Source organism: Oreochromis aureus, linkage group 12 (assembly GCF_013358895.1).
Source record: "Oreochromis aureus strain Israel breed Guangdong linkage group 12, ZZ_aureus, whole genome shotgun sequence".
Classification (NCBI taxonomy): domain Eukaryota; kingdom Metazoa; phylum Chordata; class Actinopteri; order Cichliformes; family Cichlidae; genus Oreochromis; species Oreochromis aureus.
The window spans coordinates 26,635,589-26,650,589 of NC_052953.1; the positions used below are offsets into that span (position 1 = coordinate 26,635,589).

Consider the following 15,001-nt stretch of genomic DNA (forward strand, 5'->3'; position numbering starts at 1 on the left):
GCTCTCGATTTCCTCCTAAAGACCCAGTTCTCTCTTTATTAGGAAACAGAGCCTGCCAGAGCCACAAACCTCTCCCCCCAGCTCGGCCCCAACTGCATCAGCGTAAAAAGCCCATCCAGGCAAAGGCTAAACCGGGAAAATGACTCATCAAAATCTTATTCATTCATACAGCAAAAACGTCACGTTTATAAAAAGAATCACTGCTACTGTCTGTTACCTTTAACCTGTTATACCACTGCAGCACTGTATAAGGAAATCTGAGTGAAATCTGTAACCATGACTGTTAAAATAATAAAGCATCTTCTGAAAACTTCAAATGAGATTTCCTACTTAGATCAGAATAGCTTAAACACTTCTGTGTCATCATTTATCCTACAGTTACACAGCTGTAGCAGTTTCAACAAAAAACTTTTTGGGAATGTGAACTATTTCTGAACTTCTTTAGAGGAGAAACTATGCAAGCATCCAAATCATGATGTCACAATCTGCATTCCTCAAAATATTTTAACACAGAACAGAGTCGGGCTATAAAATATATAAAGATAGCACTTCATGATACGGCCTGTCATTAAGGGTGTAATGTCCCCAGATTTAAAAGTAAGTAGCAGTAATTTTTGTGAAATTGTGGATTTAAATCACCTAAAAATATTGGTCAGAAATTTGAAGAACTGAATAACTTCAGTGTATTTTAGTCAGAAAACAGTTTTTCCTCACTTTACATTGTAAACATGCTGTACTTTTGAGGGCTAAAATAAAAGCCTCATTCAAAAAGTACAACAAAGAAAACAAAAACTTGGGGAAAGTAAGCTGCCTTATTACAGAGCCTCCAAAAAGACATTCATACTATCACTTAAAGGTACAGTACGTAAAATTTCCACACTAGACGTCAGTAGATGTCAACTGAAATTTGCTTTCTTACCTCTCCCAATTCAAGTGGATAATCTTAGCTACGGTGGCTGCTGTAGGACAAACATGTTCATGTGTAGTGAGTGTACGTTCTCAGGCTGCTGTTTACCTCAGCTGTCAATATGTATCTACCTCTACTCTGGAGGAGGCTGTAAAATGTTGTGAAGGGAGTCTGATAGGAGTTGTGAAACCGAGGTGATTTGCTGAAGACATCCTGAACTTTTCTGTTGGTAAACGCTGCTGTTAGCTACTGTTAGTTAAACTGTTAGTTAAACTGTTTGAGGTGGAGCTAACATTTTTCTGATTTGGACACTTATTGAATAAACTCTCATACAATGTGAGAATGTAATCAAACTGTTTATCAGAGATGATTTCTTGGACAAATATTAGCTGCCATTATGCTAGCTTACAACCAGCTGCTGTTGTTGTTGTTGTCAGCTGTCTGGAGATGGGAGGGCTGCACGCCTTATCTGGTGACCAGATGTAATTGTGACAATATCTGGAATAAATGAGCATGTTTATGCATGTTTTAATTTGTAAGAGGCCTGACTTCATTTCAGGAAATGAGGCTTGATATGATATAGCTACTTCATGCTATGTATATATATATATATATATATATATATATATATATATATATATATATATATATATATATATATATATATATATATATATATTTATATTTTGAAGTAGCTTTGTGATCTTTATATTAAAAGTAACCTATAAGGTTTACTACGTATGTGGCTGTTCTCTAGTCACATACATAAAACTCGATTAGATGGAATGACCACTGATGGTGGGGCTACATGTAAAAACGTATGCAATTATTATTGGAAAAGAAAGCATTGTCAGATTTTTCAGCACGACAATGATTCCAAACACACTGCCAATGCAGTAAAAGCATACTGGATAGAAAGACGCACAATGGATCTCTATCAGTCATGGATTGACCTCCTCAGAGCCCGGACCTCAACATTATTAAAGCAGTGTGGGATCACCTTGACAAGGGATGAATCAAAGGGTACCATCGTACCGTTATCACCATAACATCCCAAGAAGCTTTGAATGCCCTTCAAGAAGTCTGGAGAACTATTCCTGAAGAATTCTTAAAGAAATCGCTGAAGAAAAAAGTTGGCCATAACAAATATTGACTCTCAAGCTTGTTAGCATTGTACAGACTCTTCTTTGCATTATATACTATATTTTTATTTTCCACATTTCAGTAAATCACTGCACCTAATTTACAGTGAAGTACTGTAATAAGGAGAAATTTACATACAATGAGAGGACAAGTTACCCACAAAAATGGTGTAGTTCAGTTTTTAAAAAGTACCTTACATGTTCGTATCTTTGTGGACATCATGTTGGTCTGACCAGAGATTTTTGTGACCGTTATACTCTTCTTCAAATAATTATCAGTGTACTTTATTTTTCTGAATTCTAGTGTAGGAAACATATTCTCCTATCAGTAAATATCTGGGGTAATTTATATTACACTGTAATTGCACAAAATTACATGTAAAATTTATTCTAGATCTGGCTAAATTACACCCTTAGGGCCATATTATTAAGTGCTGCTTATTTGAAATAATGCTTACTTTCACGCACCAGCTTTGGTGCATGAAAGTAAGCATTATGAACTGTTCCGCCCTCTGGTGGTGAGACTACTTACAGCATACAGGACTGTTGCTATCTGCAGGTAAATATAATATATTTGTGGCTTCTCCTTCAAAGCTGGCCTTGAACCGTTTGCACACTTTAAATTCATACACTGTATGTGTTTGTTCACTTTTGCTTGTTCACCTTTCATCTGTGTAAAATAAATTAAACAACTTTCTTTAAAGTCTCAGTTTTAATGTCAGTACACGTTCAAAAACTGGACTTTTCACTATATTTAATAACCTCGACGAGTGAATTTAAATATAATAATGAAGATCAACAATCTCTCACTTCACACATAATGTTTATGGAATTATGAGTGGATCCCTTGACCAGGACACAAGGAACAACATTCATGCGTGCCTTTAATTGTACACCCTATGTGTGTAGGTCAGTTTTAGTAAAGGCTTAAAAAAGCCCTACCCTATAATCATCATTAAATTAGTACTTGAGAACTTTCAGTTAAAACTATAACGGTCATGGCCTGTGTTTTGGTGATTCTACAGTTTGACCAACAGATGGCAGGAGTTCACGTATTTGGGCTCAGATGAATCCAGCTTAGCAGACAAGAAATGAAGCAGTTTTTTATTTTGGTGTAAGTGGAAGCAACGGTGAATTAACATAAACTGTCTGCTTTTACTGAATGGCTAAATGAGAAAAGTACTTATGATAATATATTTTTAAGGTGGCAGAGTGTAGTGGTTAGACCCTAGGTTTGAATCCACCGGGCAGCTGGAGCCTTCCTGTGTGGAGTTTGCATGTTCTCTCTGGGCACTCTACTTCCCACAGTCCAAAACCATACACGAGGTTAAATTAATTGGAGATTATAATTATGTGTGAATGTGAAAATTTATGGTTGTTTGCCTTGCAATAGACTGCTGGCCTGTCCATTGTGTCCAGCCTTTTGCCCTATGACATCTGAATTGGATAAACTCTTAACAAAAAAGATAGATTTATGTTTGTATGTTTTGTATGTATTTATTTATTGGCAATGAGACAGTGTAGAGCTTCTCACCCATGTAGTGATCAGTTAAAGTCCTACAGCTGCTCTCTGGTGGGCTCATTTACCCACCCACCCCCCCAAAAATTGTGATTAAAATTTGCTGAATGTTTTAATGAGATGCCTGTCTGTCTGAAAAAGTCAATAATTCACCACAAACACTTAATTCGTACCTTAAAACCCAGTTATTATGGTTGATTACAAATCCAGTGGCACCAACATGAGAAGCTGGTTTGTCATCATGTCACTTGTACCTGTGAGGGCTTTTTTCATGAAATATGATGTCAGTTTTGTCTGGCTGAATGAAACTGGTTATTACATCGAGCTTTTTAGGTAAGTACAGTCGGGAAAGGTTTAATGTGAAACGTCTGGGTACTCATTAATGCACTATAATGTAGTATCCAGACATGCCGATTTTGTAACTATACAGTATTTTACGTAAAATTATGTGCAGTGAAAGGACAATTTACCAAAAAACTGCTTGGAGTTAACCAACAAGTTGTCATCTTCTTTGTGGACACCGTGTCGCTGGTGTTGGTCTGGCCAGAGATTTTTATCAACATCGTGTCTGATGACTTCTTGTGTGGTTCATCCATCCCCTGCAATGATTTGGATGTCGCACTGAGACAAGCAGCATTCACACAAATAATTCTGACTACACCTCCATGAGGAAAAGATCTCTTCCACTAGGATCCAGGATTGGAAGAAACTCCTTTCATGCGCAGCAAACCACACCCGTTCACTTGCCTCAATAGACAAAAACCCAAACAATGACATCATTTGGCAAATCTGGTCTAACTAAAGCTCTGTTGTGTTCTGGTATAAGTGGTATATAAAGTGTATTTAGGAAGGCCAGTGGAAGCTGAGTGGAAGATGTACGAGTAGGTAGTAATAAGAAGTATCAGAGATTGAAGAAAATCTGCTTATATTTGCAGCTAACACCCACTAATGGCAATGTCACTCTTTGTGTTAGCTTCACCTGAAACCACATGTGATGGGACCATGTAAGTCTGGAAAATCTAAAGACAAAATACAATCCCTGTGCACATCAATGGATTACCTGGAAACACTGCTACTGCAGCTCCTTAACTCTGTCACTACTCTTGTCCAGGAACACCTTCGTAGAATAGCTTCATTGTCACTTGAAGCTGAAGTTAAATAAAGCTGATTGAACTAATACTCTTGTTGTTTATGACTGCACTCCTCCCATCCCCTCCAACCGGTCGCTGCAGATGGCAAAGTCTGGCTCTGCCAGAAGCTTCTTCCTATTAAAAGGGAGTTTTTCCTTCCCACCCTTGCCAAGTGCTTCCTCACAGGGGGTCATTTGATTGCTGGGGTTTCTCTGTATTATTCTAGGGTCTGATGTGACCATGCTGTAAACTTCCTGTTTTTGCTGTTTGATGCTGCCAACATGACATGTACAATTCACAAACAGAACATGTTACAGATAAAGATGTTGCACATGAGAAATGGGCTCTTTCACTTCATAATCCTTACACGTCTTAAATTGTGTTGTAATTTTGTGGCTATTTACCTATGCAGTACTTGCTGAATAGTTTTGAACTGCTTCTTCCTGTTCCTCTAGCTAAGAGTGTTCCTCCATCTGCATAATTGGTAGTGATTGTGCTCTAAATTTGGAGTGTACAGACATTTTAATAGAGTTTGATAGTGGATATAGATATTTTTGCATAGGACGCATCAAACTATAAAAGGAAATTCTGTGACAGGTTTGCTGAAAAGTCAGCTCATCGTTTTTTTTATTAGCAAGCCGTGTGCAAGTGGTTACTGGAGACCTGAGCACCTGAGTGCTTCCAGCAGCTGAACTGGCACTGGGACCAGCCAGTGACAGGAGATGTATTTAGCTGTGAAGCAGGCACAGGAGCAGTGCGCCTTAAAGCAGGCCTTTCACAGTGGACGGGATAGAGAAAGATGTGAAGAGGACCTTTGTGTTTCAGGGACGATGAGTCCTGAGCGACCATATCCGGAGGGGGCGAGGGCCCAGCACATTCAGGTCTGGCCAAACCACGCTGTCCTCGGAAGCAGCATCTCGCGCCTAACGATATCCACCAGCGGCACAGCTCATTATGATGCACAGTGCAGCAGGTCTGGTCTTCCCTAGGAAATATGCATTAGTGGATGAAACAGTTTTAGAAGGTCTGTTAGGCAATGTTTCCGATGATAGGAGGAAAGATAAATCACACATTTTCATAGCTGAATAAAAACCTCTCATTCACTCAACTCAGATCTAATCGGGTGGAGTGAACATGTCCCTGAGCCAATATGAATAACAATAGCATTGGAGGAGATCTATTTGAAAACCCTGGTTTCCTAACCACCTCTTGAAATGTGCCAAAAGATAACAACATTACACTGAAAACACCAGTCTCATGTAAATGCTGTATTTTTCTGGGCCGTTGTTCTCAGGATTTGGACAATTACAGCGAGGGGGCCACTTTCAGGTTAAACTAGACAGATTACTGAGAGAAGCTGATTTCAATAGCGATCCCTGGGCAGACGTGGTAGCAATTTACAGTTGTCGCTGGTGTGTATTGGAGCTGTTCTCAGGCGGCCCCTTGTGTGAGGTACGATTAGACATGTTATACCTCATTATTCGTGAGAGCATTTGGATAAGATTCGGGGTAATCTGACTCTTTTTCCGAGGTCTGCACAATACCAGCCGTTGCTATCAGCACGCTTTCAAAAAGAAGGAAAGAGATATGGAGATAAATACAGCTGTGAATGCAGAAAAAAAAAATTAGAGCTATGTTTTCTTTAAAGAAAAAACCTTCCAAAAGATCTGAGGATAAATGCTGCGAGACATGTGAACACTTTCACTAAGCTTTAGTCTAACATCTATTATCCCGTGTTTACATAAACGCTAAGCCTAGTAATTATTTTCATTACCATCACTTTAATGGTCAGCATTAAAGTGACAGCATGTTTAGAGTGGTAGCTTTGTAATTTTGTCTTTGAGCTAACAGTTTCTATGATATAGGAAGCAGGTTTTTATTTGACAGGATGTCACACTGTTGGAGTGGAAGTGTTAAATAAATGAGAAAAGGCATAAACAAAGGTATGTGCCCCAGCATTGAAACCTGGTATTAGAAGGTGGTAATGGGTGGGTGGGAGTCGTGGGGGGGCTGGAGCTTCCCACGTTTTAGTGTCAGGTTGGACTAACTTGTTTTGGTGGATCAGAGGGCCTGCTGTCTAGACTGGTGCTGGTCTCATACTCGACTCAGACATGTCACAAAATAAGCCTTAATCCTGAGGACAGTTTCTCATCACAAAGCTGTCAAAACAAGGTTCCTCGCAGAAAACCCCGGCGGGTTCCACTTACCGTCATGTTTCTGACTGTTTTCGAGATTATTTAAGCAAAGGCACAAAACAAACGAGCCTGAAAACACAAGTCAACAAAATGTATTCAAGAAACATCTGCAAAGTTTGGACAACTGGAATTAACTGCGGTTACACACTCGTAAACATCTCATCTTTTATTTAAAGCTTTGACGCTGGCAGAAACAAACACTGATTACTGAGTATTTTTCACTGCTTCCGCCTGTTTCCAGTCGGTTTTATGAACTAACTGCTGCTGGGTCCAGCTGAATTATGCTGTTCTCCTTGTTGTAACTTCCTTCACGTGAACTCTTAATGAAAGGAGTCATATAGAAATAAGACCGTCAAATCTAGTTAGTCATCCTTCTGCACACCTCCTTTTGAATTGTTTGTGAATGACAGAAAAAAAACAACCCTAAAAAGTTAGGATTTGTTGCCCATTTACTCTTCGAATGTCTTTAAAACATGAATATTTATCAAAGTTGTAGCATGCTAGTAGATTCTATCATAAGTTTGCAACTGATTTGATCAAAACCAACAGATAAAAGCATGCACCCTCACAACTGTTATTAAATTGGAGTTAAAAACCCTGGGTAGGGAGTGGAAGCATGAGAAATTGCCCAGAGTGAAAATTACATTAAAATTAAATAAAACATAAATGCAAAATGTGTGAAAAGCTTCAAAATCTGATGTTCATTTGAAACCCTCACTGCTTGGAGTAAAAACTCTTAGAGAAATAACAGCTGATTCCAGAAATGTGGTGAGGACTGTTGCAAACACTCACCCTCCTCCTCTTGGACACACACACACACACACACACACACACACACACACACACACACACACACACACACACACACACACACACACACACACACACACACACAGGAGCAATCGCAGCCCACACCTCACCACCCCCTCCCACTCTGTATTTTTCGGGCTTCACTAGCTCCATTGTCCTCCAGATTTGTAGGAATGACAGACAAAACAAAAAGGCGAGGGACTCTCAGAGGTCATGCTGATCCTCCAGAATAAAAAAATTTTTTTTTGCTCTCACCGGCTTCCTAATTTCCCCCCCTCAGCGCTGTGTTCTCTGTGTGGCTAGGTCTACTGTATAGAGAGAGGCTGGCATCCCCAGTGCTGTTTCGTGTGTGATTTGAAGAATGGGGAGCTGATTGTGTGCGTTATAGTCAACAGGTGGATGAACAGTACAGAGAAAGTAGGGTTAGCGTTGACAGCCCATGGTATGTGTCAGGTCTCTGTTTACATGTGCATATGAACACACTCACACACACACACACACACACACACACACACACACACACACACACACACACACACACACACACACACACAGTGTGGGGTGCATTTGTTGCTGCTTGGGTGGGATGGAACAGCAGGGAGATCTAAGGAAAGGGGAGCAGTTGTGTTTTGGTTCAGATGTCCCATTTGGGTGTGGCAGCTCACACTGATGACAGCACTCAGAAACTGGCACCTGTGTGAGACGTTTTAGTGTGTTTCGCTGTAAGTGTGGAGCTGCAGACTGATTGTGTGGCCGGTGTGATTATACATTCATTCAGGTGGATGACACAAAAACATATCTCCAGCCTTATTTCTGAGCTGGGAGCTGCGCAGCTGCGTTTGTTGTTGTTGATTTCTTAACTATCATTCTGAAGCTATGAGGTCTCATTTGATCTAGATATGTCTAAGACCCATCATTCAGGGATTCATTGATTCAGCAACTCATATTTAAATGATAATGAAAAGCTGAATAATGAAAAGCATGTATTTATCTATCAGAGTGTGCAATTGGTTGACACAATATAGCAGCTATTGTTTGGGACAACCAATACTTGTGCATTAAACTTCATGCCTCCTGACCAGGAAAACAACATTTTAACAGGGGCAGCGGATCAACATGCTCGAACTCCCTTTAAGAATACTTTAGGCGTGCTGCGACGCCCACGTCCAAACATCCCTGAACACACAAACAGGTCACGCAGCCCACACAGGAACACAGAGAACATTTATGTGCAACTGTTGTTTTTGTGTTGGCGGTGTTCCCGGTGTGCTTTGGTCAGCTGGTATTCTGGGTGAGTTATCTCAAAGTGAAGCATCAGACAGGCTGTCAGGCCAACTGATCTCAATAATAACAACATGTCTCGCATTGTCCGGCACGCGTGACTGACTCTGCTTCCACGGTCTTATTGCTACTCGTATATCTGCTGTTTTATATAAAGATGAACCAGAAAATGAATTCTTCTGTTATTACACAATAGAGTTAATGGTGCAGTGAACGCCTGTGTTATGGGTTAGATTCTGTATGTATCCGAAATACATAAACTAGATACATAAAATCTTTTCTAATAAATCTATCAAGCTGAAGAATCATTGCATGTTTGAGCAATCCAGCGTCTGTCTGCTAGGATCTCACAAAGAACATCCTGGCATTTACTGCAAATACGCTCCATTTCGCCAGGATGGACAATAAGTAACATATGATCTCTCACAGACAAAGAGACAATGAATCACGCAGCTTTGCATTTTTTCGACGCTTCACACATGTGGTTACTTTAGAACGGTGGTGCAAGATGACCCATTTCCCAAGTTTCTCACTTCAATCACCTCACAGTTTCTTCTCAGTGTGTTGGAGCATCTGCACTCTGCACTGCCATCCCACACCCCATCCCGTGCCCCAACAACCTCTCTGACTGCAATCTCTTGTCAGCAGGCACAAATATTGACTTGTTTGGCGGCCCCGATTTCTGCCAGGATTAGAGTCCCACTTCCCCCCCTACCCCATCCCACCACCACTATTTCTAAACAGTGATTATGCCCAACAGAGCTCATTACTGTCAAGTCAGAATATCCCCTAGAAGAGTCACTCAGTAGTAATGACCACGTAATTCAGCACACAGGGTTTGGCTGTCCTAAATTTTGTTATGCATAAATTTTAGCCACTTTGACTTTAACTGAGCACGCATCACTCTGAATATGTTGCTGGTTCTTTCTTCCCCGCCTTAAACAAATACTAATGTTTGAAATGAAGAAATCCTGCAGAAATCCCAGCTGAGTGCAGAATACACACTCAGGATGACAGGTAGTTTGCATAATCCAGTTACTGTCTGGATACTGGCTGTGAATCAATAGAGATTAGAGACCTATTAGTCTGAAGGTGTGAACTGAATGCAAGCTTATTCATAACAAAAGCTTGAACCCTTTTGGAGATACTTAACACTGAAATAACAGGACCGACGTGAAAGTGGAGGTTAAATATTTACATTTGCTGTCAAGATTGTTCTCCTTTAAAGTGATACTTGAAAATCTACCTTTGATTTGCATGCACACACACACAGACAAACACACAATGAATTTAAGACATCTTGTTCATAGCACACATCTTTAATACAGTAGTTAGTTACAGTGATGTCAAAAAATAAAACATATACATCAATTTGGACCATTTATAAGGCTCCTTTGTCCCTTTAGTGCGTGACTGCACTGCAAAACCCCTCCATAGCGCCCCACCCGCTCCTGTCCCTCAGCAACATTTGTCAACTGCCATCTGCCTGTCTGCCCCATCTCCTCCCCACAAACTATGTAATTAAGCTGCAACACCTTTGCTCCTCTTACACCTCCCTCCCGTAGCCCAGACTTCTACCTTCAAAAACATCAAGCTTTGAAGAGACACTGCTTTGTTTGATTTCCCTGCTCAGGTACAACAAGTGCTTCTACAATAAATCAGCAATATATCCGAACAAAGATGGTATGAAAATAGGGTGTAGCTTTAGGTTTCATCCAGTGTAAAGAGCAATTCATATTTCTGCCTTTTTTCATGATACAATTGAAAAAACCTCTGCAAATACAAATTTAAACAGAAAAAATAAAGACTTTTTTTTTTCTCTGAGAATTTGAGGAACAGTGCAGCTAAAGGAGCTCAGCCAGCTGGCTCCAGCTTCCCAAGTTCACACAGCATACAGAGCATTGGCCTCTCTCACTGTAGATTGGGAGGAACACATAATGGATATCATGACTGTAGGCAGTGACAATTCAAAATTCATCATCTCATCTTACCAGCTTTGAACAATGGACACATAAAGTCTGTATTTTTACAAGTGTTCCAGCAGTTGGAGCTGTCCTGCAGCAGCCCTGTTTCACTTTGCTCTCTACACCTTGGTGGCCAGAGACTGAACCTCTGACTTCTGAGTCTGGGCGCTGAGAGTGGACGACATGGAGCTCATCTGGCCGTGCATAGCTTTCTTCAGGTTGAGCAGGCACAGACACTGGGAGCGAAAACGCAGGTCAAAGAAGGCATACAGGAACGGGTTGAGGCAGCTATTGACATAGGCCAAGCAGGTTGCGTAGGGGTGAGCCAGCAGCAGGAAACGCAGGAAGCCGCAGGAGCTCGGAGCAAGGTTCAGGTAGGAGAGGGCGTCCATGCTCTTCAGCACGTGGAAGGGAGTCCAGCAGATGGCAAACACCACCACCAGTGTGGTGATGATTTTCAGCAGTCGTTTCTTCTTCTGGTCCTCTTTGCGCAGGTTGTTGAAGTGGCGTGTGACAGTGCAGCCGATGAAGCAGTAGAAGATGGTCATGGCCAAGAAAGGTAGGAGGAAACCCAAGGCAGAGGAGGACAGGCTGAGTCCTGCAATCCACAGGTACTCATGCCTCTGGTTCATGGTCACCAGGCTGAAGTCCATGGCGCATGTGGTCCGGTTGCTGTTTAGGTCATTCACAGTGGTGCGGAACAGCAGCGTGGGCACAGCCAGGAGGCCAGACAGGAACCAAATAGCACCCAGCGATGCCAGCATGGTGCCCCGCGAACGGAGCCTGCTGCTGGACAGAGAGTGCACGATGGCCAGGTAGCGGTCAAAGCTCAGGCAGGTGAGGCAGAAAACACTGGCGTACATGTTTACCAGAACAACATAGCTGCTGATCTTGCACAGAGCCACGCCAAAGGGCCAGTGGTAGCCCAGGGCTGTGTACACAGCCCAGAGAGGTAGAGTTATAACAAAGGTGAGGTCAGCAAGTGCCAGGTTTCCTATGTAGACATCTGCAGCCCGACGTTTAGATTTGGACCTCCAGACAGTGAAGATGACCACGCCATTACCTGACAGACCTAGGATGAAGATCAGCATGTAGAGGACCGGGATGAGGGAGTAAGAAGGCTCCCACTCTGAGAAGTCACACACAGTCTCATTGTCATCATAGTACTCATAGCTGTCACCATATTCCGGAGTGGGGGGCTCCATGCTGCAGGGATTGTTGTTAAGAAAAAAAAATCCTTAATTTAAAGGGTAAAAAAAAAAGTTAAGAGTCCTGTAAAGTTCCAAAGGGTGAATTGAAAGTCAGTGAATCATAGGAGCTGGGGTTTCTGAGCAGATCCTGTGAGAGTGAGTGACTCTTGGCTCTGTCTGCCTTTTTAAACTCGCCCCTCCACACCCCCGGTTCCCTCCCAGGACGACCCCCTCCCTCCCCTCCACCCCCCCACCCCCAGTAAAACATCTTTCAGCTCTCCCCCTCCTCCTCCTGTCTCTCACCTCTTCAGGCGCAGCCCTTCCCTCTGCTTGGAGGACAAGAAGCCTGCATTCCCTCGCAGATGACAGACCAAAACACTTACTACTAGTAAAATCAATAAGAAATGTCAGGAAAAAGACATCAAATCAATAAAACATTTGGAATTTGTCCACGTGGGAACACCACCATTACTTCTGGTCAAAATAAAGGTCTTTTTCATGTCATTTTTTAAAACTAAAGAGTCTAACATTCACTTTATTATTATTATTACTATTATTATTCTTAATAATAATAATGATCATGTCAAACCTAAAATTAAGTCCTAGTAGTGGTGTGAACAGATCACACAAACATTGCTTGCTTTCCTTTCCTTTTTCTTTAGTGCATGTTTTCACAAGCATTTTATCTCCTATAATTTTTGCAGTGACTTTGTGGTAAGATGGTGACTCTGATTATGTGCAGAACAGGTCTGGACATATCAGATGATTACTTTACATCACAATCACTTCCGTTAAATTGCTGTTAAACCTTCAGATGCATCTCATTGCACTGTAACTCTAATACAAGTCTCGGGTCTGATGATTGATTTCCATGATAAAAGGCCAAGCAAACACACCAGTTTGAAACAAAAACAACAGGAAATTTCACATTGACACCACCTTGGTTTCCTTTCACTACTAACTGCAGCACATGCTCATGTGATGTCCCGTTGTATAGAGTATCGCAGCAGTTATCACATTGCTTTAAAAGAGCTTTTATGCGTTCCATAAGAAATGTTACAAAATTCAGATAATCTTTTCAGGCAGCTTACAGAATATATTGCTGGTGAAACTGCTTTCAGACTCCAGGTCAAATCCAAGGAATTACTATCAGTGGAAAAAAAAGAGCTTGACATGCCAGAGCAGTGTTGAACATTATTTACAGCACATTTAGTTTAGGTAATCTGTTAAAAAAACAGGCCTCCTATTGGTGATAACAAGATGTTGTTACATAAATCCTCAGAATGGATTATTAACTATAAATGCACAGACTAAAAAATGCCTTTGATGAAAGGAAAGGCTCACAGCTTATCAGCCTGCACTGAGTGACTGGTGATTGTACTGTACATAGAGCAGTGGTCTGAGGGAAAGCCGAACACGGCAGATGCTTCATCCTTAATTCAGCAACAAGGAGACAATGTCAGGAGCCAGTTTTTTGTATGCAAACATACATGCTGCATGTTTTAGTGAAAAAACACGGACGTCTGCTTAAACAATTCTGCTATTATGTGTGACAAATTTAAGTTTTATTTTCCTTTTTTTAAGCAAAAGACAGTTTCCTCCTGGAACTGCTATAAAAAGGATGCCCTTACTGGATCCTGAACCACGAAAAAACACAGAAAAAGTAACCCAAACCAAACTTCTCTCTCTCACACACACGCACACACACACGCACACACACCAGGTGTGTCCCGCCTCTACTTCATTCCCCAGGGAGAGGATTGGCGCCTGCTGCTTCCAGGGTCAGTATCCCTTAAACAAATAAATTAGCAAATTTAAAAAATAAAAGGCGAGTAGATAAGAAACAGATGGCCAGATTAGACCAGCATATAAGATATCTTCAGAGGACCTCCTTACTTGTTCATCATAGCCTTTATAGGTGCCAAGATAAAGTCCCGGTGCTGTTCCTGAGGTGGGAGTTTGATTATCAGCAGCGAGTGAAGATTTACTGACATTGCTTTTCCAAATAAAACATATATGAATTATGTTGTTTTTTAAGTATAGGTTATTGCATGCTTTTGTGTCATATGTTCTTTCCATAACATATTGCAAGCGCTAGCTTGGCAGGGATAGCTTGTTGGGTTTCTGTCTATATGCCTGGACCACACATGTGACTCTGCCACAGCTGTGGCTGCTTTTGATCTGCTGCTGAAATGACCCTGCTGCTGTGACACGACTGCCTTGGTCTCACTCTGACTGTCATTTTGTTGGTGCGGGGACAAAATGGAGCGACTCAGCGGGAAGCGGATACTATCATGGGTTTTTGTAACAACTAAAGAGAGGGAGGTTTGTGATATTTAACTCAACAGAGTCAACTGGGGTCACCGACAGGAGGGTTTGGGGACATTCGCAGTGGATACGTCAGCTCCAGTCTGGAGGAGATAAGTGACTGAAGGTGGAGGCTAATCTATGACCTGAGGTTTGTTTGAAGTGTAAAAAATGTTGACAGCACACCGGCTAACATAGCAGACCCTAGGCCTCGCAAATCATGCTGAGGGGACCTGGAGCCCAAGGGTGCCGGGGGCCTGTGGGGTCACAGCGTAGCGTTACTTTAGAGACACAACTGGTCTGTAAGTGCATGCTGTCTCTGATGCAAAGACTTTGAATGAAATAAGGATAAAAATTATTTATACTTTTCTATCTAGTGAAATCTTAAAAACTCACTATGAGCCACATCTGCAGAGCTTTCACATCAGCTCGCTAAGAGTCGACTCTGCTGTGTCAGACAGACGACGTCGCACTCCAGTGCCATGGAGCCAGAGCTACACCCTCAGATGTGTGAGGGCACTGCTCCTGCTGAGGGGTTTGTATCTCATCATACTGC

The 15,001-nt window shown here is 41.7% G+C and overlaps 2 protein-coding genes across 2 annotated transcripts in view; both read right to left on the bottom strand.

Moving 5' to 3' along the window:
* Nucleotides 1-15,001, bottom strand: part of hpdb (4-hydroxyphenylpyruvate dioxygenase b) — a 51,126-nt gene that overhangs the window by 7,070 nt on the left and 29,055 nt on the right. The window lies entirely within an intron of this gene.
* Nucleotides 10,283-12,302, bottom strand: aplnra (apelin receptor a). The gene has a single exon (XM_031744018.2). It carries the CDS (start codon nt 12,151-12,153, stop codon nt 11,068-11,070), a length of 1,086 nt encoding a protein of 361 aa, XP_031599878.1. The 5' UTR covers nt 12,154-12,302; the 3' UTR covers nt 10,283-11,067.